This window comes from Mirounga leonina, unplaced genomic scaffold (genome assembly GCF_011800145.1).
Source record: "Mirounga leonina isolate KUSES-001 unplaced genomic scaffold, KU_Mleo_1.0 Mir_174, whole genome shotgun sequence".
Classification (NCBI taxonomy): Eukaryota; Metazoa; Chordata; class Mammalia; order Carnivora; family Phocidae; genus Mirounga; species Mirounga leonina.
In genome coordinates this window covers 57,548,667-57,576,044 of record NW_023270451.1, presented here as the reverse complement: position 1 = coordinate 57,576,044, position 27,378 = coordinate 57,548,667, and the positions used below count along the sequence as shown (strand labels likewise).

Below are 27,378 nucleotides of genomic sequence, written 5' to 3'. Positions count from 1 at the left end.
GAATCATGTATTTTCCTTTTTGCTATAGATGACAAAGCCAGGTTCTGTAGACCAATAAGGGATTTAGATCCATAAGTAAAATCAACCCACTTTCCTGGGCTCAGTCTGAAAATAGCCTAATGTTTAAACTCAGGTTATTATTTAGTTTAGTCCAAATCACTCTTCTGTGTTCCTGGACAGTCTTGCATTGTCAACACAGTTAACACGGACACTCTCCGAATGACTGAAGTTAAAAGTTGTTTTCCCACTCAACTCCTCTGCATGTAAAGAAAGAGACTGATGCTTGGTGAATTCATGTGGGCTTTCTGCCAGGACAGCCTGGTGCGGATGGTCAGGGGACGGACTCTATGGGGACACCAGAAGGAGCCTGCCTGCGGGAGCCACGGACAACATACCTCATCGCAGCCAGCACATCGTGGTTTCTCACTGTCACAGTAATGTCTGCCACAGTACAGCTTCCCATTCTTCCAGAAATAAATCATGTCGACCAGGAGTTCGTGGCAGGTACTGCAGACGAAACAAGCTGGGTGCCACAGTTTATCATAGCCGGCCCTTTCAGCGTAGACGGCTGGGTCACCCTCCTTCATACTCTGTTTGCAGCAGTAGCAGGACTGAAAGGGAAGCCGTCCAAAACAATATGTCATCGTTAAGACTGGCATTTCTCATCATTAGTGTCGTAGGAATTCAGAAACAACTTCCAAGAGAAAGAATTCCTACTAAAATTAGTAATTCATCCACGGAGACGATAAGATGTCAGTACTTCCGGGAAATGGAATTTCTAGGCTCTCTCCAGGCTCTTCAAACCTAATTCTTGTGCCCTGCTGGTAACGGAGCACTGTTTCCTGAATCAAGTCTCTTACAGAAAAAGGGCAACAATAATTTTCACCATAATTTTTAAGTGGTTCTCTCAAAATGTTACCTTAGAGCTTATTAGTACCTTTTCTCTTTTTTTTTTTAAAGGACTAAGCCTTATTGGTTAACGTGCTAATTGTATCTATGAGAACTGTATTACACTAAGTTTAGCCCTTATGTTTTGTTCATCTGTATCACAATTCTCTTTTACTTTCAAGGTATAAAAAAAGACTTCAATTTCCCTCTCTAAGGGAGATTTTTTTAAAAATAAGATTGACTATATAGTTGACCCTTGAACAACACAGGGGTTAGGGGTGCTGACCCCCTACGCAATCAAAAATCTACATATAACTTTTGACCTTCTCTAAACTTAACTAATTGTCTACTATTGATCTGAAGCCTTACTAATAACATAGTTGATTCACACATATTTTGTATGTTATATTATGTACTGAATTCTTAGAATAAAGTAAGCTAGAAAAAAGAAATTATTATTAAGAAAATCATACGGGGGGCACCTGGGTGGCTCAGTCGTTATGCATCTGCCTTCAGCTCAGGTCATGATCCCAGGGTCCTGGGATCGAGCCCCACATCGGGCTCCCTGCTCAGCGGGAAGCCTGCTTCTCCCTCTCCCACTCCCCCTGCTTGTGTTCCTGCTCTCGCTCTCTCTCTCTCTGTCAAATAAATAAATAAAATCTTAAAAAAAAAAATCATATGAAAGAGAAAATACATTTACAGTACTATACTGTATTGATAAAAAAAAAAAATCTGTGTATAAGTGGACCTGCACAGTTCAAACCCATGTTTTTCAGGGTCAACTGTATATCCACATAAATTTGAATTATGAATTTTAGGCATGTTCTCATAAGCAAAACTGAATTAACCTAAGCATACGTTATTCTTGTTTATGGGAAGAAATAAACAATTAACACCAAAATTATGTTTAGAAGCAGATTCTAGAGGAGCATGTTGTATTCCAGCATGACACCCATGCTAACTACCATGTATACATAAAACTCACAATTATCCTTGGCAACAGATAATCAGAAAGCTCAGCTTTAGATAGAGGTCACAAACATGATTCGCTAAAATAAACCTCAACTGAATTTTAATTTATTTCCTTCACTTACTCCTTTTGGAAACATAGGAATGCCGCCCCCCTCCCCCCACCAATGTTCAAAGAACGGGAAAGAACTTGTAAAAATAGACCAACTGGGCCAACGCCAGGAGCTCTGTACTTACATACGGAGTTCTTTGCTCAGCCGATTTGTCCTCCGTGGCCCCCATGGCTGCTGTGGTGCTTCTATCCCCACTGGGGCTGTACATCCGGTTGGGGCCTTGAGCACCTATCTCACGGGGAAGTCTGACATCTCCTACTCCCAGAGCTTCGCGCTTGTATTTCTTCACAAACTGCTCCATCTCCTTCACCTCCTTGGGGGACAACTCATGGCACTTGCAAGGGTCCTGGTCGTGTGCGGGGAGCTGCTTTGCCAACTGTTTCTTTCGGTACTGCGCCCCCTCTGAGCCTGCCACCGGCTGCTTCTCCGTGGGCAGCATCTGCATGTACTGCCTGGCCTGGGCCCCAGGGAGACCAGCGTTAACCGGGAGGTGCCTTGGCCGTCAGACAAGCAATATTTGACAGCCACATCAGAAGCAAATTATTTAAGAAAGAAGGGGGTTTTATCCATTTGTAACAGTCTTTAAAATATAAGTATCTTCAGAGGTTAACACCATCACAAAAGGTACTGTAAATAGATTTAGTTCAGTAAAAATAAATACATTTTTCCCATGAAATTAAACCTTTGTTTTTAGTTTATAAGAAGATTTCGGTTACTAATGTTTACCTGTGCTATATACACAGATGTATAATTGCAAGAGAACACAAATTTTTAGAAGGCGTGTTTAAATGTTTAGAATGGGCTATGGATCAGCAGCATTTTTATCATTATAAAAAAAAGACATTATCATAAGATTCACTTGAATGACTTAACTCATCTTCTTAAAAGACTTCCAAATGTCATATTTGGTTGTTATAACAGTAAAAGGAGTTTGACACAAAATTACTGGGTTTGTTGTTTTTTTGTTTTTGTTTTTTTGCCTGACACAGTAAAGTATACTGTTGAACATTTTCTGAGTTTTGAAAAAATGATAGAGGGGCGCCTGGGTGGCTCAGTCGTTAAGCGTCTGCCTTCGGCTCAGGTCATGATCCCACGGTCCTGGGATCGAGTCCCGTATCGGGCTCCCTGCTCGGCAGGGAGCCTGCTCTCCCTCTCCCTCTCCCACTCCCCCTGCTTGTGTTCCTGCTCTCGCTATCTCTCTCTGTCAAATAAATAAATAAAATCTTTAAAAAAAAAGAAAAAGAAAAAATGGTAGAAATTCTATTCTTTCAGATATTCTTTGCTATCTTAAGAGATATCTTCTCAAGAGTAAGCTAGAAGTTACTAGATATATACAAAACATTTGTTTTTCATATAAGTATTAAGAATGTCAGACCATTCCCTGAAAAAGGTTAACATACCTGAGTAGTCAGGAAAATTCTATGAGGTATCTAATTTTACTTTCAAAAATCAATAGGAGTTGAAAGTCAAAGTAATAGGAACCCCAGAAAAACAACAGACTTGAGGTTGATTAGGTCACTAAAGGGACTGCCCTAAAGAAGTAGCCCCCGAACTTTAACAAAGAGACTGCCCTTCCCCTTATTATTTACCAATGCCTGATTCTGGACAGGAGGAGCCCATTCATAGGTAACTGTATTGATGGAGACATTCTTCTTGGCAGCAACTGGATTGGTCAGTATCATAACATTACGTTTATACATGGGAATTCCATCTGATTTTAGCTTTGCAATCAGGGTGGTATATTTGGTGTCTTCAAAAAGTTTTCCCACTTTTCGATCCTCTTCATTGCTCAAGAGGACATCATGCTCTTCTTGGCCACACTTGCAGTTACGACATATTTTTCTATAATTTTGGAAATAAGTTGACAATAACTAATTATACCTAATAAATAAGTAAGCATACTCATACATTTATAGTTTATAAAATACTTTTATACACATTCCATATAATGGTATAGAAAGGCAAGCTATTGTGTGGGGGGATTCCAAGTAGCTATCCATAAATTTAAGCAAGGAAACATAAAAATGTACCTTCACATTATAAGACTTCAAAAACTTAGGTCTTAATTAAAAAGTGTATGTTCAAGGGAGCATATCTGAGCAAAACCTCATCCGGTATTCCTCATTTTCTTAAATCAACAAGTAAATAAAATCACCAAAATACTATTACAGCAAGAGGTTTCATATTTTATTGCATGGTAACATTTCATAGCCATTACCTAAGTTTTTTGTTTGGGTTTTGTTTTTGGGTTTTTCTAAGTGAGACGGAGGTTGATATAACTTTTCTGATCAAGGACTATAATCCTAGATGCAGCTTCAGCTTTCCTCATTTCCTTTCCTGTCCCCTTGCTAATTTCCTTTCCTTTCCTTTCTCATTTCCTGTTTCCTTTCTCTTCCTTTCCTTTCCCCTTATTTCTTCAAACACTTAGTGACCACTTACTATGTGCTTTCATATGTATAAAAAACCAGATAGATGAAAGTCTTTGGACTTTCAGAGCAATGAAACAAAAGATACCACTAAATGAAATGTCCCCCTTCCCCAATCTGGCCTAGCAGGTAATCATTCTTTCATGCAACATACACAAACGTCCATGTGCTTAGCAATGTACTTAGCTTATATATAGTACTTGGCTTAGCTTATAGCAATGTACTTAGATTGATACACCCTATAATTGCATTTGTGATAGTAAAGAAAAGTACAGGATACGTCATTTGACAGGGCCTAATTTTGACTTGGAATTGGTGAGGAAAGGACTCCATAAAAATATTACTCCATAAGAAACTAACATTTAGGTTGAGATCTAAGGGATAATGAAACAAGTATGAAGTGTGTGTGCGTGTACTTGAGATGGGGTAAAGAAAGAGGAAAAAGACCTCCAAACACTGGGTAGAAAGAGTATGTGTGGTGGTCCTGACTTAGGAAAGAGCTTGTGCCCTTAGGTCCCATGATCAGAGAGGGCTGGCGGGACTGCAGTGAGGTAAATAAATGGGGAGTGACAAGGTTGGAGAGGGAGGGAGGCATAAGATCATGCAGGGACTTGTAGGACACATTAAAGGATTTGGTTAAAGAATTAAGCAGGAGGCACTGAAGGCTTTTAGGTAATGGACTAACATGATTAGATCTATCATTCTCAAAACTGTACCACCTATTATATGAGAATGGATTAGGGGTAGACATAATTGGAAGGAGGGAGACCAATTAACATGTCAATGGTGCATCCAGTTTGCAAAGTAACAGGGATCACTACTTCAAAAGTGGAATTTATATTCTGGATGGTTATTTTTGTGGTCTAGGTAAGATGTGTTATAGCTTGAACTACAGTATTTAACAGTGGAGATGGAAAAACAAGAACAGATTTAAGATCTCCTCGAAGGTAAAACTGACTAAATTTTGTGGTTGCCGTGGACGTAGTGATGGTAAAGGGAAGGCCCAATCTGCCAGAAAATGAACCCAGGTTTTCAGGATGAGTAAGCTGGTAGAAGGAATGTAACTTATTAAGAGAGTAAATATAAAAGAAGAACAGATTTGAGGTAGTTGGGGGGAAGGCTGATCAAAGTTCTCCAAAATTCAACTACTGAAGTTTGAAATGCCTACAAAACAGGGTAAAGATATCAAGTAGACTGTAGGATATGTAGATCTGGTGTTAAAAACTGTAGCCTGGTAGAAAATATAAATGTGGGAGTCAGGGAATGACACATTTGCATATAAATTGAACAGATCACTTTCATCTCCTGGGCAAGAGTACAGGGAAAAGGTGAGGACTCAGGAAGGAGTCTGGCAGAGAAGCAGAAGCTGGAAGAGGTGACCGAGGAAAACAGAGAAGTAGAGAGACTTTGTGGTGTTAAAAACATAAGCTGGAAGTAAATATAGGGCAGTGATAGCATATAAATTAGAGGGAGGAGTCTGAGAATTTAAAAAAAACATAGTAATATCCTTACATTGTTCAGGAAGATAGTGAAGATCTAGATTAACATTAGACGTTGTTAAGCATGCATATTAAACTAACTAGATAACTAAAGGAAATATTACATATAATTTCTAAACTTAGAGAAAATGGAATGATGATATAAAATGCAAGTAATTAAACAGAAGGCAGTAAGAGGAGAATAAAGAAACTTAGAAGATTAGGACATGTAGAAAGCACAAATTATAAGACGGTTAACATAATCCAAATATACCAATAGTCCCAATAAATGGACTCAGTGCTCCAGTTAAAAGACAAAGAATTTCAGACTGAATAATACAACAAAATCGAACTATATGCTACTTGGAAGAGACACTTAAAATTTAAGGACAAAGAAAGGATGAAAGCATAAGGATGCAAAAAGATACATCAGGCAAATTCCAACAAAAAGTAAGTTAGATACTTATATTAATATCGTACACTTTAGACTTTAATGCTTTTTCCTTTACTGAGTATTAAAGAGAATCACTACATAGTGACAGAAGTTTAAAATCACCTCTATGATGTAACAGGTCTAAAATTAATATAGCTTAATAAGCTACTCAAAATATATAAGCAAAAATAACAGAATTTTAAGAAATAGACAAACTCATTATAGTAACACTAAAAAATTAGAAATAAAGATTTGAATAACACAATAATCCTGATCAAGTGGACACATAAAAAATATCCTATCCAGTGATTGAAGAATACTTCTTTTTGTGAACATTTGAAACACTTCAGGAAACTGAACACATACCGATAGACCAAGTCTCAAGAAATGCCCAAGGAATCACCATCAACCACATTATTTGAACAGAATATAATTATGTTAGAAATCAACAGCAAAAAAGGAAGAAATCAGGGAGGGAGACAAACCATGAGAGACTATGGACTCCGGGAAACAAACTGAGGGTTACAGAAGGGAGGATGGTGGGGGGAGGGGGTAGCCAGGTGATGGGTATTAAGGAGGGCACGTGTTGTGATGAGCACTGGGTGTTATATGCAACTAATGAATCATTGAAAACTACATCAAAAACTAATAATGTACTATATGTTGGCTAACTGAACATAATTTTAATAAAAGTAACTAGAAAGTACTTTTGAAAGACTCCTAAAAAATTCAATATTGAAACAAACAATCACAATAGAAATTAAACCAAGTAACATTTTAAGGAAAAAAGAAAACAAAACTATTACTTCTTGAAATGCAGAACAAAACTGAGGGGGTGCTTAGGAGAAAAGGCATAGCTAACATGCTCAAGTTAGAAGGACAAGAGAATAATATGAGTAAGTTCAACTCAGGAAGTTATGAAAAATGGAGAATAAGACTAAAGAACATGGAAGGAAAATAAAAATAGCAGAAACTAATAAAACAAATGTTTGTTTCTTATAAGATGCAGGGAAAAAAATGCATTCAATATATTTCAATACATTTTAACATCTCTTCTGACTACATTTTGCTTAGTAGTTTTAGCTCCAGAAGGAAACTAGACGGAATTTTAGGAAAGGTTTCTGGGAAAAAAAAACCCACACTCAACATACATCATACTCAGTGCATTCATTTTAGCAAGAAAGCAACCTTGCCATCACTTCACTCACACAGTCATGTGGGTACTAATCAGAGCAGTAAGAAAAATCAAAGAAATTGAAGTTATAAGGATTCATCAGAAAGGGAGAAACCAAACTGCTGTTAATCATAGACGCTATGACTGATCATATAAAAATGTATTAACATCAGTAAGAGTTTAGTAAGTTTTCTGGATTTAAAATTAATAAATTGGATTTCTCTACATTACTAAATTAGGAAAAAACAACTAAAAATTCTTAAATGAATCTCTTTGCCAAATAACAAATTATTAAATAATTACAGATTTTTGTGTTTTGTTTTCTTAAGGTAAGGTATGCAAACTAAAAATACTAGATTTGACTCGTGCAGTCCCAGAGAGAGAGAGAGACAGAGTCAGAGATTTGGGGGGTGGGGAGGCAAACTAATTTCCTCGTGCACACATTGGTTAGAAATCTTTATTTGGTAAGAATGGGCTGAAGAGTTTGCATATTCTAGTTCAGCTATAAAAGACTCTTATATCTGGTTATGTCATACTCCCGTCCCATGGAAAGGAGCATATTATTCTACTACAGTATGTTCTTCATTCTTGTTCTTCAGTTAACAAAAACAATATAATTATCCATAAAACTATCACATTGCTTTTGGTTCAAGTTTAAAATCAGACCTTCCTGAGACTTTAGTTCTTTAGGGCTGGGAAGTTAGTTCTTAATATAGATAAATAGATCCTTATATGGCTGTGAACTATGGCATGCATCCGAATAGTCAGCAAAGTGATTAACCAGAGAAGGGAGTAATAAAGTTACAAGGATATGTGATGAAGGATATGACTTCCTTTGGAAATGTTTATTATCCAGTTCTACACCAGAACAACATGTGCACCATAAAATAAGGGGAGTTAGATTTTAGAATTTGAAAGACAAAAAAAGCATGTGAAATAAAGTCTGCTGGTTTCTAAAGCTGTAGAATAAATAAGTTCTATTTACTATGAAAGTATTATATATAAAAAGGTATATTAACCAATGATATAAGAGCCATCTCTCTACTTTTTCTTATTATGTGTCCTGGCTATTCTTGGAAGATTTACATTCTGAGAATATCTAATTTCCCCATCCACCCTTTCCCCCACCCAACATACCTTTATTAAGTAGGTAAAATCAGGTTAAAATACACCAATAGCAGCAGTTGATGAGGGAAAAAGAAGTTTTCAGTTTTCTAAGTGAGGAAAACCCATGAACTGATTCATGATAGCTTTTAAAATCACAGATACATTATAAACCTCATCTGCATCCTCGCTGCAGCATGGTGGCAAAGCAGTAACAGAACACTTGGCAAGAATATGACTCAAGAGGGTGGAATGGTTCTTTCAGTTCAAGTTGTCATCACTAAGCAGCTGGAGTGACCACATCCCTTAGAGACCCTTTACCCTAGAGCTCCATTTCTAAAATAAAAAGGGATAGCTACAAACCACCGTTCAAGAAAGAAACCTATAAATCTGGGCCAGGTGCCAAGATATTTTACAAATATCTTCTAAGAACTTTTATTTATTTATTTATTTATTTTTTAAGTATTTATTTATTTGAGAGAGAGAGAGAGAGAGAGAACACACGTCAGCAGGGGAGGGATAGAGGGAGAGAGAATCTCCAGCAGACTGAGCGGAGCGTGGAGCCCAGTGTGGGGCTTGATCTCACGACCCCGAGATCATGACCTGTGCCAAAATCAAGAGTCTGACACTTAACCGACTAAGCCACCCAGGCACCCTCTTTTAAGAACTTTTAAAGTCATTAGGAAGATAGCCAATAAGTTTATTGAAAGGAAACTTTTGTTGAGGAATCAGGGGAGAAAAGGATATCATTATCCTGGTACCCAAGAAAAGGCGTGAGAATGAGTAGGACATTTATTACATAATTAATTTCAACCTAAAATAACCCAGATTCTATTCTATTCTTAAGAAAATGAAGAACTTTAAAAAAATTGATTTTATGCCAACCTAAAACAAAACAAAAATGGCATGGGTGAGCGCAGTACCCACGTGCTGGGGCTATGTTTGTAAGGTTTGTTTAATATCTTTCCTCAGATGCTTCACCAGTAACTTTTGATGAAAGATGCAGACAAACAGCTTGTTTACTACATTTATATGAGCTATACCAATTTGATAGCAGTTTTTGAGGGCGTTATAAGTCAGTTACCATACTTAGCACAGTTGCCAAATCTCTAAATCTTCTAACCTGTCTTTCCTATAGAGCACTTCTCAAATTCTCCATAGGATGTTAATAAAAGTTAACAAAACTGTTAATGTTAATAAAAATTGGGGAAGAAAGAAGTGAATTCAGAATTAAGTTTATTTAAAAGGGTCTTTTTTATGACTTCTAAAAAAAGATGCAAATGTAATCTGATAGGCTGGGAAGCTCTAAGTTATGGGGGAGTAGGGTTATTTGTATTAAAAAGTTCTTTGTACAAAAAAGTTTAGGGTGTTAGCACAAACACAAGGATAATGTGCATAACAAATTGAAACTGTACACTCATATTTTTACATTTCAACTTTGGATTTCTTGAGTTAAATCCAGGAGAGGGTATACCAAAATTTAGCAAAAGCACTGTCTCAGAAAAATAAACAGATTTACAGTTTCAAGCTGAAAGCAGTCAAGAGACTATCTTTCATCCCCGCCCAAAGGGAAATTATTTTTGTATCACTCTTCGTAAAAAATATTATTTTTACAAGGCAAGTAGTAGCAACTGGAGTGCTTTGACATACTGCCCGTATTCACAGTGATTTAAAGGTATGGTCATGGCACTGCTACAAACCATATTTTAAAATGGTTGGAAGCTGCCGTTTTATAACAGGGATATACTTATATGGACTTAAGTGTGGGCCTCTGTTACAGGATTCCACACAAGGATTAATCCATTTATGGTGGGAAATTTTTAGTTTTCAGCCAGCCCTAAACCAATCAGAAATTCTCTGGAAAGATGTATGCTACATTCAAGTAACACTTTTCTTACAAAATGCTACTATCTTATTAGAAGGATTTATCAAAGATAAAAGACTAATTCTATCACTTATATGATGAATAACTATTATCCTAATGATAGTACTTTCAAAATGAAATGACTGACTATAAACTCAAAATCTTGGGTGTGTGTCTTAATATCTCATAAATATTTGTTAGCTCTAGATATTACTTGGAAGTGTGTCCAGAAGACAACAGCTCTTATTTAGTAAATATCAGGCATCCTCAACCTTTTATTTTTCTCTAGTCTTGTCATTATTGATGCAGTGAAGACAGAGCTCACAGTTAAAGCATCATTGTCCACAAAGACGTATATGTCACAAAAGCACCACACTGTAGAGAAGACAGCCTGATGCAGCCCCCAAAGTTCACTGATCATGAGGCACGTGAACATGGGTTCTAGTTTCTGTTCTGCCATGTAGAAGGTGGTGATGAGGAAGGTTTTGGCAAGCTTTGGGTCCAAATTTGAGTTCTGCCATCTATAAGCCATGCCTCTGGTAAGTCATTTAATTTCCCTAAACCTTTGATTTTTCATATATAAAATGGAATGCTATCACTTACCTCAAAGGGTATTATGAAGATTAGTTACAATCAGGGACATAAAGTGTTGTGGTAAGCAGAATTCTAAGATGGCCCCTTTGACCTGCACCCTCTGGTGTCACCCTCATAATTATGTTACTACATATGACAAAGGGAGATTATCCAGGTGTGCCAAATCTAATCACACGAGCCCTTTAAAAACAAATTTTCTCTGGCTGGGCGCAGAAGAGGAAGCCGGAGAGATTTAAGGCATAGAAAGGATTCCAAGCACTGTTAGTGACTTTGAAGGCAGAAGTGGCCCTGTGCCAAGGAATGTGGGTGGCTTCTAGAAGCTGGGAACAGTCCCTGACTGACAGCTGGCAAAGAAACAGGGACAACCTACAACCACAGGAAATGAAGGAAATGAATTCTACCAACATCACGAATGAGTCTAAGAAGCAAATTCTAATCCCAGTTTTCAGATTAGAGCCCAACCTGGCCAAAACCTGATTTCAGCCTTTTGAAATCCTAAGCAGAGAATCCAGCTAAGCCTGCCTTGATTTCTGGCCTAAAGCATAAATGGAATCCATTACTAAGTGTTGTTTTAACCTGCTAAATTTGTAGTAATTTTGTTATGCAGCAATAGAAAATCATTATAAGTGCTTATTAGTGTACGCCACAGGCAATTTCATAAATTATATTTCTTATTAATATCTAATAGGCTCAAACAAGTCATTTTAACTTCCTTTGGGTTTTAGGTCTTTGATCTAAAAAATGAGGTCTGACTAGCTAAGTTCCAAGTTCCACTCTAAACTTCCGTAAGTCTAAGAATTCATTTTTAGTTTTTTCACAGCTGTTGTAACACACCTTGAACAGGCAATCATGCCTGCTGGATCTCTTTCATTCACTCTCCAGATCCATTCTGCACCCTTCTGCACAGTACCCTGAACCATGCTCTAGGAGGCTGACCTGTAAGGACTAAAGCTTTGGGCTACCTTGTCCCTAGCAGTGGAAGGTGCCAGCAGGAAATCCGAGTGAAGAAGAATAGTGAGGTCTGAGGATTTATTTCCTGGCTTCCTACAAGTGTACAAGGTGCTCAGGCCAAAAATGACCCCTTATTTTCCTTGGGGGTGTGTAGAAGCAGGGAAGAGGGTGCCAAGGACTGAATTGTGCCTCCCCCCCAATTCGTATGTTGAAGCCCTAACCCCTAGTGTGACTGTATGTGTAGACAGAGCTTTGGGGAGGTAAAGTTAAATGAGGTCATAAGAATAAGGCCCTAATATGATAGGACTGGTGGCTTTATAAGAAGAGGAAGAGAGAGATCTCTCTCTCCATATACATGCACTGAGAACATGTGAGGACACAGAGAGAAGGTGGCCGTCTGCAGAGCAGGAAGAGGTTTCTCACCAGAACCCAACCATGCTCTGATACTGAACTTCTTGCATTTCCAGCCTCCAAAACTAGAAGACAATATGTCTCTGTTGTTTCAGCCATCCAGTCTATAGGATTTTGCTATGGGAGCCTGAGCTAAGACAGGGAGTAAGGAAGAGTTCTCAGAGGTAATGCTTGAACTGAGACTTCAAGAATAGGAAGGACTTTTTGTTTCATGATGGTAAGATGTAGGGTCTTTCCAGTTAAAGGAAACACACACACACACACACAAAAACCCCAACACTACAAGTATTTCAGGGAACAGTATGTACCTCAGCAGATGAGGCACAGGGTGCTTGGAGGGGAAGTGGGAGAGGAGACTAGACAAGCAAGCAGGAGTAGATGTTGAGGTTTGCCTAAAGGATCAAGCCAAGTGGGAAAGCAATGAAGGTTCTTAAGCTATTGGGAAGTACACAATAGTATCCATTTTCAAGACCATTCTATGGCTGCATGGAAGTCAGATCGCTGAAAAGTGGGGAATAATTAACTTAGCTCTGATGTTCACAATGTGCCCCACGAAGCCCTATGGGTCCTAGAAGTCAAGGGTTACCATGAAGATGGAAGAGGAAGCTCAGCGGACAGGATCCTGGGACTCTATGTCCCACTTTAATCACAGCGGCTCTATGGCCCTAGACCAGACCTGGAATCTTCATTATACTGAGGACAACCAGCCCAGCATATTTTACTTCAATGACTGTACTAAAAATGGCTCATCTGGAAGTCGAAGACACCTGCCCCCTAGCCTTCTAGTTATGGTGAAAAAGTCAGGGAATTATCAAGAATTCTGAGAGAGAAATGTGTCCGAATTCATGCCAGGAAGAAGACAGAACTACTAAGTAACCTTCTGGACGATCTGTATAAATCCAAGCGAGGCTGGAGGCTGTGGCAAAACCCTAGTCTTTTATGACTCCTAACAAATTCTCAGAGTATACCAAGGTAAGTAAATGGAAAAATGAAAACAAAAAAGTGATTTTCAGGCCACAGAAGTCAGCTCTTCTCTGACATTTTTATCTGAAAGTCTCAGATTATAGTGATCTGCAATAGAAAAATAATATAGCACAAATAAGAATTACTCTAAACTAACCTTCTGCTTTAGAGAAAAGATGCTATCACTTAGGAATAAGCTTTAAAAATGTCATTAGCAGTTTTTGGCAACTATAGCCAACCTAAAAAGATTATTTTGATTGCACAGTAAGAACCATGCCCAGCAGAGGGCAGTGCAACTCTCTACACAGCCCACTGAGAGCACAATTAAGTGGTGTGCGCCGTCCGAGCTCAAATAGTTTAATCCATGAAATCTGTTTTGTGTCTAGTGACTTTACCTTTCAAAACCATGACAGACATGCTGCCTAACTGCTATGTCCCTTGAAAAGGGGGCACAGGGAAGAGCCATGAAAGTCTTGTAATTAAAAACTTCCCTGGAAAATTTTAGCTCCCTACAAATAAAGAACTGTACCGTCATTTCTTGGCGAGCGGAGGTTTCTGTTTCCAGCCTCCAAAACTAGAAGACAATATGTCTCTGTTGTTTCAGCCATCCAGTCTATGGGATTTTGCTATGGGAGCCTGAGCTAAGACAGGGAGTAAGGAAGCCCCCACTATTTAAAACAACTGTCTTTGTTTCCTAAAACTTGCTAAATAAACCTTTAAAAGAGCCTAATATCTCAAATTTTATTTGTTTACATTTTGCTTTAACTTAAATTGTACACAGCCCCAAGAACAGATGAAATTTTTTATTCTAGAGAGTTTTCTATGGAAATATGCAGTACAGAAGTGAGGTTCTCACTGTGAGAACAGAGGTTCTCAAGTGAGGTTTATTCTAACAAGGCATCTGCCGTCCTAATAATGTATAGTTGATGACTAACTTTTTCTCCTCGTCCTAATGATGTATAGTTGATGACTAACTTTTTTCTTCTAACAATAACATGCCGATTCTAACTTTGAACAGATTTATAAACTACCATTACAGTCCTTGACAGCCATTGATGAACAACATTTATTCTTATAAGAACAGGTTTAAAATAGCGATTTTTAGATGTATAGGATATATTATCACTTTAAAATATGTAAATCAGATCTACACAAAATTCACATTTTGTTTGTTTTCAAAATTCACATTTTTGATCCATTAACAGTTGTCTGTCATGTATGTGCACTTGATTCAAGCCAAGACAATGGAGATGAATTATTATTTTTTTAATTTAAGTGTTTCAAAGTTTCTCAGTGGTAAATTTATAGCTGAAAATTTTGAAGAGCCCTTAGGTTCAAGTCTATGTCCTGACAACTAGCACATGAATGCTTAATTAGCCATATTTATTATTTATTGCAAATATACAGATAAGATGTGCAAAGTTACCAATTTTTAAGAAAAGAATAATAATTATAATAAATAGTGACAGATTACCATAAACTCATTTGCTGCTCAGAAAAGAGACATATTCAGTATTCTAGACTCAGGAAATATGAAGGACAGCAAATAAACAATGCCAAATATAGTTACTATGGCCCAGTTAGCTCAGTCACACTTAATGATAGGAAGACAGAATAGATTTATTTTTTATTTATTTCCTAGAAAAGAATATGACAGATCTACAACTTAGCAACCATGCTAGAAGATTTGCAAGAAATCTCCACTGCCCGAGGAAACACTGTCAAAGAGCAGAAATTATTCATGTGGTGGTAGTTTTTTACAATATTACCTCCAAAAGTGTAGTTCGAATCCTTCACATTTTTCTTTGCATTTTAAACAGGGAGCTCCAAATCCTTGCTCATGACCTAAGCCCATCTGTTAAGGAGAAAACAATTTGTATTATAACAGTTTCAAAAAATCTTAAAAATTCAATAAATTGCACTTCTGATTCCACTTACCACTCCTGCTGATATAATTTCAAACAACTCTTTCATGAGTAGCACGTTGTTTGGTTAATGGTGACAGATATAGATATGGGGACTGGAAGTACCTACACAACAGACCTTTAATTCTTATTGCTTTTTTCATGAAAAGCACCAGAATACAACTGTGTAGAAGACTATAAATACCTCAAGTTGCAAAAAATCATAAATTTTTGTCTTTGGCCACTATACACCCTGTATACAATAGGAACAGGGAGCAGAGAGCCAGAGCTTGGGAAGCAAGTCTGCCCCCTATTAACATATTTTACAGCAAACAAGGAATATGAAAAAGATTTTAGGATTATGATTAAAATAGTATTATTTCATTTTATTATTTAGTATTCATTTATTTTATTTATGATCCATTTTATTATTTATATATTTATTATATTCAAAATATTATTTATTATAAGTATAATAATAATAGCAACAACAAGCATATATTGAATGCCAGGGACAGAAGTAAGCACTTATTGAAATCTTATAAAATCTCACAAAATGCTTATAAAGTAGGCAATATTATAGAGATGACAACTGAAATTCAGAGAGGTTACAGAACTTGTTTAAGCTCAAAGTATAAATAAATGGTAGAGAAGTGATCTGGGTTCAGGTCTTCCTGACTCTGAAGCCTGTGCCTTTTTTTTTTTTTTTAAGATTTTATTTATTTATTTGAGAGAGAGAATGAGATAGAGCATGAGAGTGGGGAGGGTCAGAGGGAGAAGCAGGCTCCCTGTCGAGCAGGGAGCCCGATGCGGGACTCGATCCCGGGACTCCAGGATCATGACCTGAGCCGAAGGCAGTCGCTTAACCAACTGAGCCACCCAGGCGCCCGAGAAGACTGTGCTTTTATGCCTAGGGTGGGCAGAGAGGGGATGTACTATTGCCCTTATTATAGCAAACTATTGTTTTTAATCATATTAAACAATAATCCTTGGGAACTTGCTGAGACATGACTTAGTAAACAGAAAAGGGGGTGGTGCCGATGAGGGAAGGACACAAGAAGGCAATGTAAGCTCTTTTACCCAACTATTGATATTAGAATAAAAAAGATCAGCCCACCTTATATCAGCACATGGGCAAATCACCAGTGACCAGGCTACTCTGTATTTTAAATATCACATCAGTGATTGCTAACAAATTTGTTACCACCTAGTGCCTGGAGTAAGAGTTCAAGCTGGACAAATAATAGATTTTCTACCAGGGCACCCTTTTGTAACTTTACCAAGTTGTGTTTTTGCTATGCAATCTAAACCACACTGTTACTTCTTCCTTGAAAGATCAGTCTGACCACGCCCTCAAGTGTAGATGAAGCCCTTCCTTTTTTTTCTGAAGAAAATGACCACATCCTCTTACCATAACTAAGGTCTACCCAGCTGCTCAGGGGAACCCACATTATTTTTAAGTCAGACCATCTCAAGCATACTCTCTAAAGGTGATAAAAATCTGTCCAGTATTAACTAAACTTCATCACTTTTGCCATGTCCCCATTACCAATTTTACAAAGATTTTAAAGTTGTATACTTTAATACTAGGTGACACTTTTTTTGCTTGCTTGCTTTCTTGCTCTTTTGCTTTTTTTTAAGGAATCAAATTGTTTCCTTGTCACTGATGATCACAGCTCACAGTACAGAAATAAAGTGGGTTAAGCAAAAGAGAGAGAAACTGGTTATTTGAGTTTTTTTTTTTTTTTAAAGATTTTATTTATTTATTTGAGAGAGAGAACGTGAGCGGGGTGGTGAGGGAGGCAAAGGGAGAAGCAGGCTCCCCGCTGGGCAGGGCGCCTGATGTGGGGCTCAATCCCAGGACCCCAGGATCATGACCTGAGCTGAAGGCAGACACTTAACTGACTGAGCCACCCAGGCGCCCCTGAGTTTTCTGGTCTTTTGTAAGGAATGTAATTAAAGAGTTTTCTCCATTACGATATCCAGACTAAAATGAATGGCAAATCTAAAAAAGGGTATTCTTTTTTAAGCTCTTTCTAGCTTTCCATTACAGGAGAGTTAACAATCCTGAATTTACCTGGTATATGGATTTCCTTCATAGGTGGTTTCATGCATTCCTACCAAACTCTGATCCCAAATGAATATTAAGATGACATTAAGGCTTAATCACATAGTTTAGCTTAAATCAGCTGCTTCTAAACTCTCTTGTATATAATTCACAGTAAGAAATACATTTTATCTCATGACAGAGATATGCACACACACATTAAATTAAATGTCCACAAATTCTTACCCGCCTTCAAATCTGAATCACCTGGACTGAGCAACACTGGCCTTAATAAAATACTGCAAGCATACTGGAAAAATAGCATCTCATTCTCTAATTCTGAATGGAACCTGGAAGCTTAGCTAATATAACTAGAACCCCAATTAGTCAGCAGAGGTTTTACACTAAGGCCCAGTGCAGTTCATTGCCAATTTATTATTTTTTTTTTTAAAGATTTATTTATTTGACAGAGAGAGAGATGAGAGAGGAAATACAAGCAGGAGGAGAGGGAGAAGCAGGCTTCCCGTGGAGCAGGGAGCCCGATGCGGGGCTCGATCCCAGGACCCTGGGATCATGACCTGAGCCAAAGGCGGATGCTTACGACTGAGCCACCCAGGAACCCCTCATTGCCAATTTATAAAGTCAGCATTGGAAAGGGGCAAATTTTTTCCTTCCTACCTGCTTTTTATCTTCTTAAAATAGTGATCAGTTTACCTACTAGAATTATTAAAACTGGTGATATTTCCTGAACGCGTCTTCTAAAGTGGCCCACATATTCTTCTTGCTGGACAGGCCTAGGCATCCCCCTGGTGTAAGAGGCCAGGAAACTAAAATCAAAAGGAGGGCCGTTCTGCTCCTGATCGCACAGCCAGTCAAGAGCTTGCTAACCTACCACTGTGCTGCGGGGCTGACCTCCACAGAACATCGGGTGCAATCCCTTCAGTCTTCCAAAGATTCCCGGGCCCATTTCTGCTTCAAGGGAAAGGACTACAAGCCTCTAAATGTAATGACTGACAGGTGTAGAATGGGAAGATACAAATCTGTCAGGAAGGCTGGGGAGGCTCTTTTGAACAAATGATGCTTGAACTGAGCTGAAAGGATGAGCAGCACCTGACTCAGCAGAGAGAAGAAAAAGTACATTTAAGGCAGAGGAGACACCTGATATCAAGGTTTGTGGCAGAAGAGGACATTGTTAGAGACGGGACACCTTAGGGCATTTGAAAGGTGATCGGATCAGGCTTGCAAGAGGCTGAGGGAGCTTTTTTGTCTTTCTCCTTTTCTCTTCCTTTTCCCAAGGAAGAAATAATCTTCTGAGGATGAGACTGGGAAGGAAGAAGCACTCGAGAAAAGCCATGCAGGCAATGGAGGGGATGGATGGGGAATGGGGGAGCAAGAGCACCCCTCAAGCTCTGGTAGCCACGCCACAGAGCCCCCTCTGGGGAGACTAGGAACCTGACTCTGAAAAAAAGCAGTCATTTGAGGGAAACAGCTCTGCAGCCTGCCCCAGAAAGCTCGGAAAGCACTGCTCCAGTGTTCTTCCATCCTCCCTGCCTGCCCCACTGGCGTGCCTAGAAGGCCAACGAAATCTCCATCTAGGTTCCTTCAGTATAGTTTATAACTACCTGAAGAAAGTGTCCCTCGCACCTTTCCAAACACACACACTTTCATTTTCCCCAAATGCTCAGACACAAGGAGTGAGGGGACTCTCAAAATATCAGAGAGAGGGAAGGAGTAAATGAAAGAGAGTGGAATGAGATCACGGCAATATGATACACTCTCCTGCCGTAATTCAATGAAAGCAGTTCTAATTAAAAATAAACATACAAACGAAAAGACACCTAGCTTTCAAAACCATTGTTCGTAGCTAAAGTGATTACAGAGTTTCAGACTGGGAATAAACTTGTTTTCCTAGAGGAATTTCATTAAAAGAAATTATTTTATAGCTGTAAGTGTATAGCTATAAAACTTGAACTTCCTTGAAACTCAGCAATGAAAATCTCTAACCTATGCCTCTTCTTGGGTGAGAACTTCTTCCATATCTTTACCCTAGTTATCAACCTCTGTTAGGATAGAAAGGCACAATGCCACTAATAACAAAGATACGTGCTTCTCATGCTAGTGCTTGCCCAGGTCCACATCTAGAATGCAATGTGTTCTCTAATCCTGTTAATCCAATCTATATAATAAAATTGCACCAGAGTGGACATATCTCTACTGGTGTAAGGCAAACTTCTTCTGTTTCTGTTTCCACCACAACTTAGGCATTTAGGCATCTTCACAAGTCAAACATATTTCAGATGAAGGAAAGTGTGCTCATTCAACTCAATAGTAAAATGAGTTTCAGAGCCAGAGCTGCCCCAGGCACAGTTTCTTGGGGCCTATTCCCAGGCCTTTTCGGGCAGAGGTCACAGGAGCTGGGATTCCCCAACTCTTCCTAGTCTTAGTTCAAGGGTCTGGAACTCCATTGCCCTCAGCCAATTTCTCTCCCTCCTTCACTTTTGTGGTCAGGATTCCCGGAAGCACAGAACCCCAGATTCTTCTCCCTATACCTCTTCTGTCCCCTTTATCCTCAGCACAGGCTGCACCTCTGGTTAGCATCTTGTGTCCTCAAGAGCTCTGGCTGGGACTCTTAGATATCCAGATCGTATAGGTTAGATTCTGCCCAGGTGTCTGGGCTTGAGAATTCCTAGGCAGGGGTAAGAACGGGGAAGGTGTTATTTAATGATACCCAGGGTGTGTGCAGGGGAACGTGGGAAGGAGTGGTGAAGGGGAGGGGGAACCCAGAAAGTATTGGCTCCTCAGCTAAGGCAAGTGAAGCTACTTCACGTCCAGATCCCGGGACAAACACCAAGATATATGTGCTCATATGTAATAATATGTTGTGAGAATTAGCTATACCAGGTATTAAGGAAATGATCAAGATCTACATGGCTAAACAGAGAACTGAAAATGCAAAAAGAGCACTGAAGGGAGTCAGGAAAACTGTGATCTGGTCCCAAGGTGTCACTGCCAAGTCCAGTGATTTCAGAACTCATTTTTATTCTCTGAGCTTCTTCGTGTAGATAAGGCAGGAATTGAGTTAGATCAATTCTAACAAACCTTTTAATTCTAAAATTATGACTGCAAATCAGGTTTCGATTAACTTGATCTGAGTTTGTTATTCAGCATGGTCTTCTGCTCAACATTTAAACACTAAATAGACAATAGTCATTTGAGAAAGCTAATAGATTATTGGCTCATATAGGTTAGAATCATTTGGAGTTCAGTTTGGAAGAGTAGTTTATAAAGGAAACAAAAAATTTAAGTTCTGAGGGATAAGACACAGTTCTGTTGCACGTAATTATTTTAGCAGCAAATGTGATATGGTATTCCCTGCAGAGTCAACACTTGGTGCCTTAAAAACATATATTTTTCATAAGCGCACAGGTCCCAAAGCTCTCTACTTACTTCATATAATTTTAGTAACACATTCTGGCCAGCGTCAATACAAGGATATGACAGATTAATTTTTCTTCTTCAGTGTCCAAAAAACAGATCCTTTGGATTGATTATATTTGGAAAAACTACAGCCAGGCTTTAGGAATACCTATCAAAGTCCTTTGAAAAAATAAAAATAACTCTATAGTATATTTCCTGAAATACTAGTCCTAGACAAACAAAATTTTTAAAGTATCCTTAACTATAGGTTCCAGATACTGAACTTACATTACCATGATCTATGCCCCAAAACACCCCTTGTCCCCTGCTTATTCTAGGGTAAGAAATGGGAATGGAATCAATTTCTCCATATTCATAATTTCAGGTAACCAGATAGGTTGGCAACATTTCAAGTGACCCTGCTGATCCAGGAAAAGGTACTGCATGTCAGATACTTTAAAGAAAAAGGAAAGAAGGGTAGGAAACATCTGGTATTTCAACATGGTCTGAGTTGATTTGGAGATAATTTGAGTCTGGAAGATATTATGCAGTATTCAGGGTGAGATCATCTGATTCATGCTGTTTTCATAACCAAATTTCCCTCTGGAGCAAAGAATCATATGTGGTTACTAAACAAACAAGTGTTACTAAGACTTCTTTAATCATTTTGGAATGAAGCAGACCAAGGTAGATTATAGGAAATATACATATCTTCTCTTTCTCTCTGTACATGTGCATGTTATTTACCTACTTATCACACATGCAGACATACATATATTCATATTACACTCTTAAAGAAGCATTTTAGACCTCATTTATACAAATGAATATTCTGAACAAAGGAATGACATTTCCAAAAAAAAAAAAAAGTTCCTCTCAACACATGGCTCTTTTAGAAACTTGATGTGATCTGGGAAGTTCCCCCTACCTGAATCAATATATTTGATTCATCGGTGACACAAAAATTTAAATTGTTTTAGATTTTTTGTTCATTGCCTGCTTCCCAATCTCTACCAAGATTTGCAGTACCCACTCTCACCCCCCAGAAAAAGGTTGGGTTACACAGAAAGCCAGACTTAAATATAAAAACAGAGGCATCCTTCAACTTTTATGTAGTTTGGCAAATTTCTTAGATGAGAATACAAAGAAATAATTTATTATGATTAAGAGCTACTATTAATCATTTCTAGCAAAACTGCTATATCTTTTTTTTTGCTTATAAGAACAAAAACTTTCCATCTCTCATTTAAGTTTGAAATACATAGGAGGAAGAATGAAGAAAAAGTCGTCACCACCCACCTGGTCGCACAAACTGGGGCCCAGAGTCCTCCTTGTCCCTGTCTAGCCATGCTTACTATGCTCCAAGTCTGGCTGGTCTCTCCTCTAAAAACTCCATGGTTTATTCCCCTCACCTCCACTCCACTGCTCAATGTTCACACTTCTGTCATGTCAACCTGGGATCACTCTCCTTGATGATCGCTCCCTTTGATGGCATCCTATTGCCACTCTCAAAATTACTTTAATAAAACCTGAAGATGATCACAACATTCCCCTTGTTAGATGCTTTTACGGAGTTCAATGAATTCCACAAGTCTTAACATACAGAGGAGGTCATTTTCAATCCACACCACTCTTGTTCCTTCCACTCCCTTCCTCACAAAGCTCTGCTTCCCAGGGGAGCTTCTCCCCTTTGTTGGATCTCATTCCCCTTCTCCTCCATCTGGCAAAATCCTACTTTGTACAGACCCAACTCAAACATCAGTTACTATGCAATGCCCTTCTTGGACTATTCTCAATCAAGTGCTAAATCCCCATCAGTCTTTTATTTAGTCCTTTTTTTATTATGCTATGACGGTTGAACCTCAGTTTACCCCATTAGACTACAAGTTTCTTGTTCATATTTGAATCCTGATGGTTGCCACAGAGCCCGAGCTTGACAGAAATGCCAGAAAGTTTTATTTATTTAATGCTTATCTTAATTATCTAATGACCTTTAACATACTACTTTTATCCCATGAGTTCACATAGTACTTTTACCCCAGGAACTCCCATTGCATTTCAAAAAGGAAAAAAAAAAAAAAAAATTCTGGTAAGGCTGTTTATTGCCGGCATGGTTCTAAGATGGATCATCTCATTTTATCCTCACAACACCCCTATGTAAGTCTATGAGATACTATTAATTATCATCTGCATTTTCATCCCGATGAAGAAACTGGAGCAGGGAATTTTTAACTTGCCCCAGGTCATCTGCATTGCAGAATGCCCATTCTTAACCATTAGTGCCTAAATGTAGGCCATGAACATGGAAAGATCCTGGGTTAACTACTTAGTTTTTTAAAAATAGAAAGAAATAGAATATTTAACTTGAGACCAAGGATTATAGCTCAAGAAGAGAATAATCAATTAAGGGTCTTTGGTTATAAGATACCACTTATACAGAAGCAAATGGGAATAAAATTCTTCATTGTAGATTCTAGGATTCATTTCCATATTCCTTCAGTTTTTTAGTGCCATAAGTACAAAACCAGAGCCCTACATGAATCTGTACCATAAAATTCACTGTGAGCCAAAAGGACCAACATTCTTTTTGTTCACACACAGTAGTAAACCATCACATAGATTACTGTGTTAGGAAAGAAAAGGAAACAAGTGATCTTTCAACCTAAATAGTTTATAATAAATTCTATTCTGGAGGTACTGGGTCATTCTTCCTGGAACTTTAACAAATTAAGTAGATAACTCCCACTCAATCTGTCCCTACATTTCTTAAGGCAGTACTAGTATCAGGTAAGCGACACACGGAATGTCACCAAGGCAATTTGTCTCCTTCAGTCTGAGAAGTAATCAGGTGACAGCAGATTTCCTAAAATGTCTATATGACTTCAATAAATTTGGTAAATTTTTGACAAAGATCAGAAGTAGATCCTGCTGCTTTTTTCTAGGAAACAAGAATGAATTTTAGTTCTGGTAGGATACCTTGAAACATTTCTAATTATGCTTTTTCTTAATGAGCACTGGTGATTGCGATGGTGGAGATGGAGGTAAAAGTACCTCATCCACCATTTGTTAAGATGTTATCACTACCGGGGCGCCTGGGTGGCTCAGTCGTTAAGCGTCTGCCTTCGGCTCGGGTCGTGATCCCAGGATCCTGGGATCGAGTCCCGCATCGGGCTCCCTGCTCCGCGGGAAGCCTGCTTCTCCCTCTCCCATTCCCCCTGCTTGTGTTCCGTCTCTCACTGTGTCTCTGTCAAATAAATAAATAAAATCTTTAAAAAAAAAAAAAAGATGTTATCACTACCAGGCACAATAGGTACACCATTCCATTCAATTTTCCAGACAACCCACGGCAAAGTGTGATCTTCCCTATTTCACAAATAAGGGAACTATGACTTGGACAGATTGAGTAATTTGTCCAAGACTGCCCAGCTAGCAAGTGGCAGAACTGAGATTTGAATCTTAGCGATTATAACTCCAAATCCTGAGCTCTTTACTCCAAAGTCAGCATTTTTCTTGTCCAAAATGAGAGCTTGAAGATAAATAATAATTTAAATAAGTAATATTCCTCATCTGTAACTTCTCTGGAACAATAGGTTCTGATCTGAACGACTGCCAATTCCTCACTAGCCAAGAGCTCCTCCTTCCTGGACAAATACGAGACTGATTATAAGGAACCTGAATGTCTGCACACCAGCTGCACTAACACCGAAGGCCCTGAGGTGATTATTCACACATGCAAGAAGGTCCACAGAAAAATGGGGTGTGAGTCAAGCAAAATCTCCAGGGTCCTGAGGCAAAATAGGTCTCTTTCAATGTTATATCAAGGAAAAAATGTTTGAAGAGAAGCAATGAATCCAAAATATATTTATATCATGTCCTGGAAAAAATAAAATAAATAAAACATGAAATACAGATGAACAAATTAAATCTCAAAGTTGGAAGATCCTTATTCAAAATATGTAGACTTAACATTAGTACTGAAAATTATGTGCTATGTTATATATCCATACATTATATAGAAGATACCATATGGTGGCCAGGGGTAATATAAGGAGGCAAAAATTGAAATAATACTTTTCATTTTTTTCAAATCACTAAATTTCTAAATTTATAATGGAAAATGTCTGTATTGGTTACAAATTACCCCCAAAACTTAGGGGCTGAAATAAACATTTATGATCTCAGTTTCTGTGGGTCAGGCCAGCTGGGAGTGGCCTAATGAGGTGAAATGGCTCAGGGCCTCTTGCCACATTGCAATCAGGAGTCAGCTAGGGATGCAGTCATATCACAAGGCCCAACTGGGGCCAAGACCCACTTTTAAGCACTCCCATAAGGGCGCCTTACGATATGGCAGCTGGTTTTTCTCAGGGCAAGTGATCCCAGAGAGAATGAGAGCACCCAAGACAGAAGCTGTGGCCTTTAATCTTAGAAGGGACATACCATCATTTCTGCCATGTTAAACTCTTTGGCAGCAGTTGACCAGGTCCAACTGACACTCAAGGGGAGGGAAATACACAAGGGTATGAATTCTAGGAGTTGTGAATCAATGGGGGGCATCTTAGAAGATGCCTCGGGGCGCCTGGGTGGCTCAGTTGAGTCAGTTAAGCATCTGACTCTTGGTTTTGGCTCAGGTCATGATCTCAGGGTCGTGAGATTGAACCCCACATTGAGCTCTGTGCTCAGTGTGGAGTCTGCTTGAGGTTCTCTCTCTCCCCCTGCCACTCCCCCTGCTCCTTCTGCCCCTCCCCCTGCTCTCTCTCAAATAAACAAATCTTAAAAAAAAAAAAATAAGCTGTCTTCCACAACCTCTTTTCTGTTTTGATTTAAATCCAAAGACTAAGTGATTTGTGATGAGAGACATATTACAAAGGGCGGGGATATAGGGTGTGCTTATCTACCACTCGTCTTTATTTTTTTTCCATTTCAAATGTTTAAATGTCTCTTCACCCAAATGGGCATAGTGAACAGAACTTTGCTCCCTCCTTATAAATATTCTTATTCCTCTCGATTTGTTAGCTGTTCACTCAGTCAGGTGCAGGTAACAGTCTTCCAGAAGATAGGGTAGAATATGATTTTTAGTCTTTAAGTCTTACTTTCCATTGATCTCAGCATATATACATACTTTTGGTAATATATATATACACATACATACTGCTTGTGTTTTAGAACACAATCATAAATTAGAATGCAAAATGTCAAGTTTGATTAGCAAGAAATTTTCAGAAATCTATTTAAGAGAAAAATTTCACTATTTTTATACTATGCCATAGTCCTCCTTAATAAACACATTAAAAATGGAAAAAAGACTTGTATAAACTTTATTACATAAATCTGGTGATGGAATTAAGTAAAATAAAAAAATTATAGCACTTCTTTGTGATGTCAGAATGCAAATTACTTGATTCCAATTAGACAGTATTTATAGTCAGCAGTTCCTAACTACTTTTCCTGTACTGCTTACCTATTCAAAGCCTAATGTATCCTCCTCAAAGTATTATTAGGGAAAAAATAACTTAGATTTTTTAAAAAATCACTTATTTTAGGTAAACAAATGATTAAAAATGTATTGTGTGTTCAGTTTATCCTAGTTCCTTATAAACATTTTTCAAACTGACTACTATCAAATTATTTTTATACTGTTGCTTAAAGGAAGTTGCTTGAAATGTTCACCAATAGAATACCTCCTCTGCAGACTCTCAAAAAAAAGGCATTATCCTCAATCTGCTACTTTGAGAAAGACAATCCAGGCTATAAAAATGTGACAATTAACAAGTTATGATTGTTGCTGAAATGATTTCTTAATTAGGATTGGCTGAGCTCTGGCTCCATGGAAGGACTCTGCAGTGGCATGTGCTTTTATACACAGCCCTCAAAGCCTCCCAATTATTAGCTATAAAAGGAATTTTAAAAACCTGATTCCAAAAGGCATCTGCAGTAGTCCCTTAAAAGAATTTAGATCATAACAAGCAATCCTAATTTGGTCTTGTGTCACTACCTCAACAGCTGACTCTAAAAGAGTATTTCCCACACATGGCTGTATCTTGAGAGGCTCTTATTAAGACTCTGAATATCCTAAAACTTGAGTGTTGCCATCATTTTTGCCAGGGCTAAGGGCTATAATATTATTTCTTTAGGAGTAACTTGTAAGTTATAACAGATGAGTGAGGGGGTGGGGAGGGTGACTATATACTTGTGTTATTTATTACCATTAACTGCTTATCTAATCAGAACACATGCAGGAAGAGAGCACTACAGGTGTGTTTTCACAGAGCAGAGAATGAAGGGAAAGGCTTGTGGCTCTGGCTGAGAGAACCACTGAAGAGGCTGCCCAGGGGAGCAAGGGGATCCAAGGGAACCTAGAGAGTCAAGCCCAATGAAGAGAAGGCATGGAAAAGGAGAGGGATGGGGAGGATAACAAGTACAAAAAGACAGTCTTCTTGGGCGCCTGGGTGGCTCAGTTGGTTAAGTGACTGCCTTCGGCTCAGGTCATGATCCTGGAGTCCCGGGATCGAGTCCCGCATCGGGCTCCCTGCTCGGTGGGGAGCCTGCTTCTGCCTCTGACCCTCCCCCCTCTCATGTGCTTTCTCTCTCTCGTTCTGTCTCAAATAAATAAATAAATAAAAATCTTTAAAAAAAAAAAGACAG

General features: G+C 38.5%; 1 protein-coding gene across 5 annotated transcripts in view; it reads right to left on the bottom strand.

Moving 5' to 3' along the window:
- TES (testin LIM domain protein) overlaps positions 1-27,378 on the bottom strand; it is a 47,323-nt gene that overhangs the window by 6,963 nt on the left and 12,982 nt on the right. For all 5 annotated transcript variants that reach the window (XM_035020966.1, XM_035020968.1, XM_035020964.1 and 2 more), the window contains 4 exons: positions 15,138-15,223; positions 3,560-3,812; positions 2,095-2,427; positions 396-611 (listed from right to left, as the gene is read on the bottom strand). In XM_035020966.1, the coding sequence (XP_034876857.1) occupies positions 396-611; positions 2,095-2,427; positions 3,560-3,812; positions 15,138-15,223 (888 nt within the window). The remainder of the gene's footprint in view (positions 1-395; positions 612-2,094; positions 2,428-3,559; positions 3,813-15,137; positions 15,224-27,378) is intronic.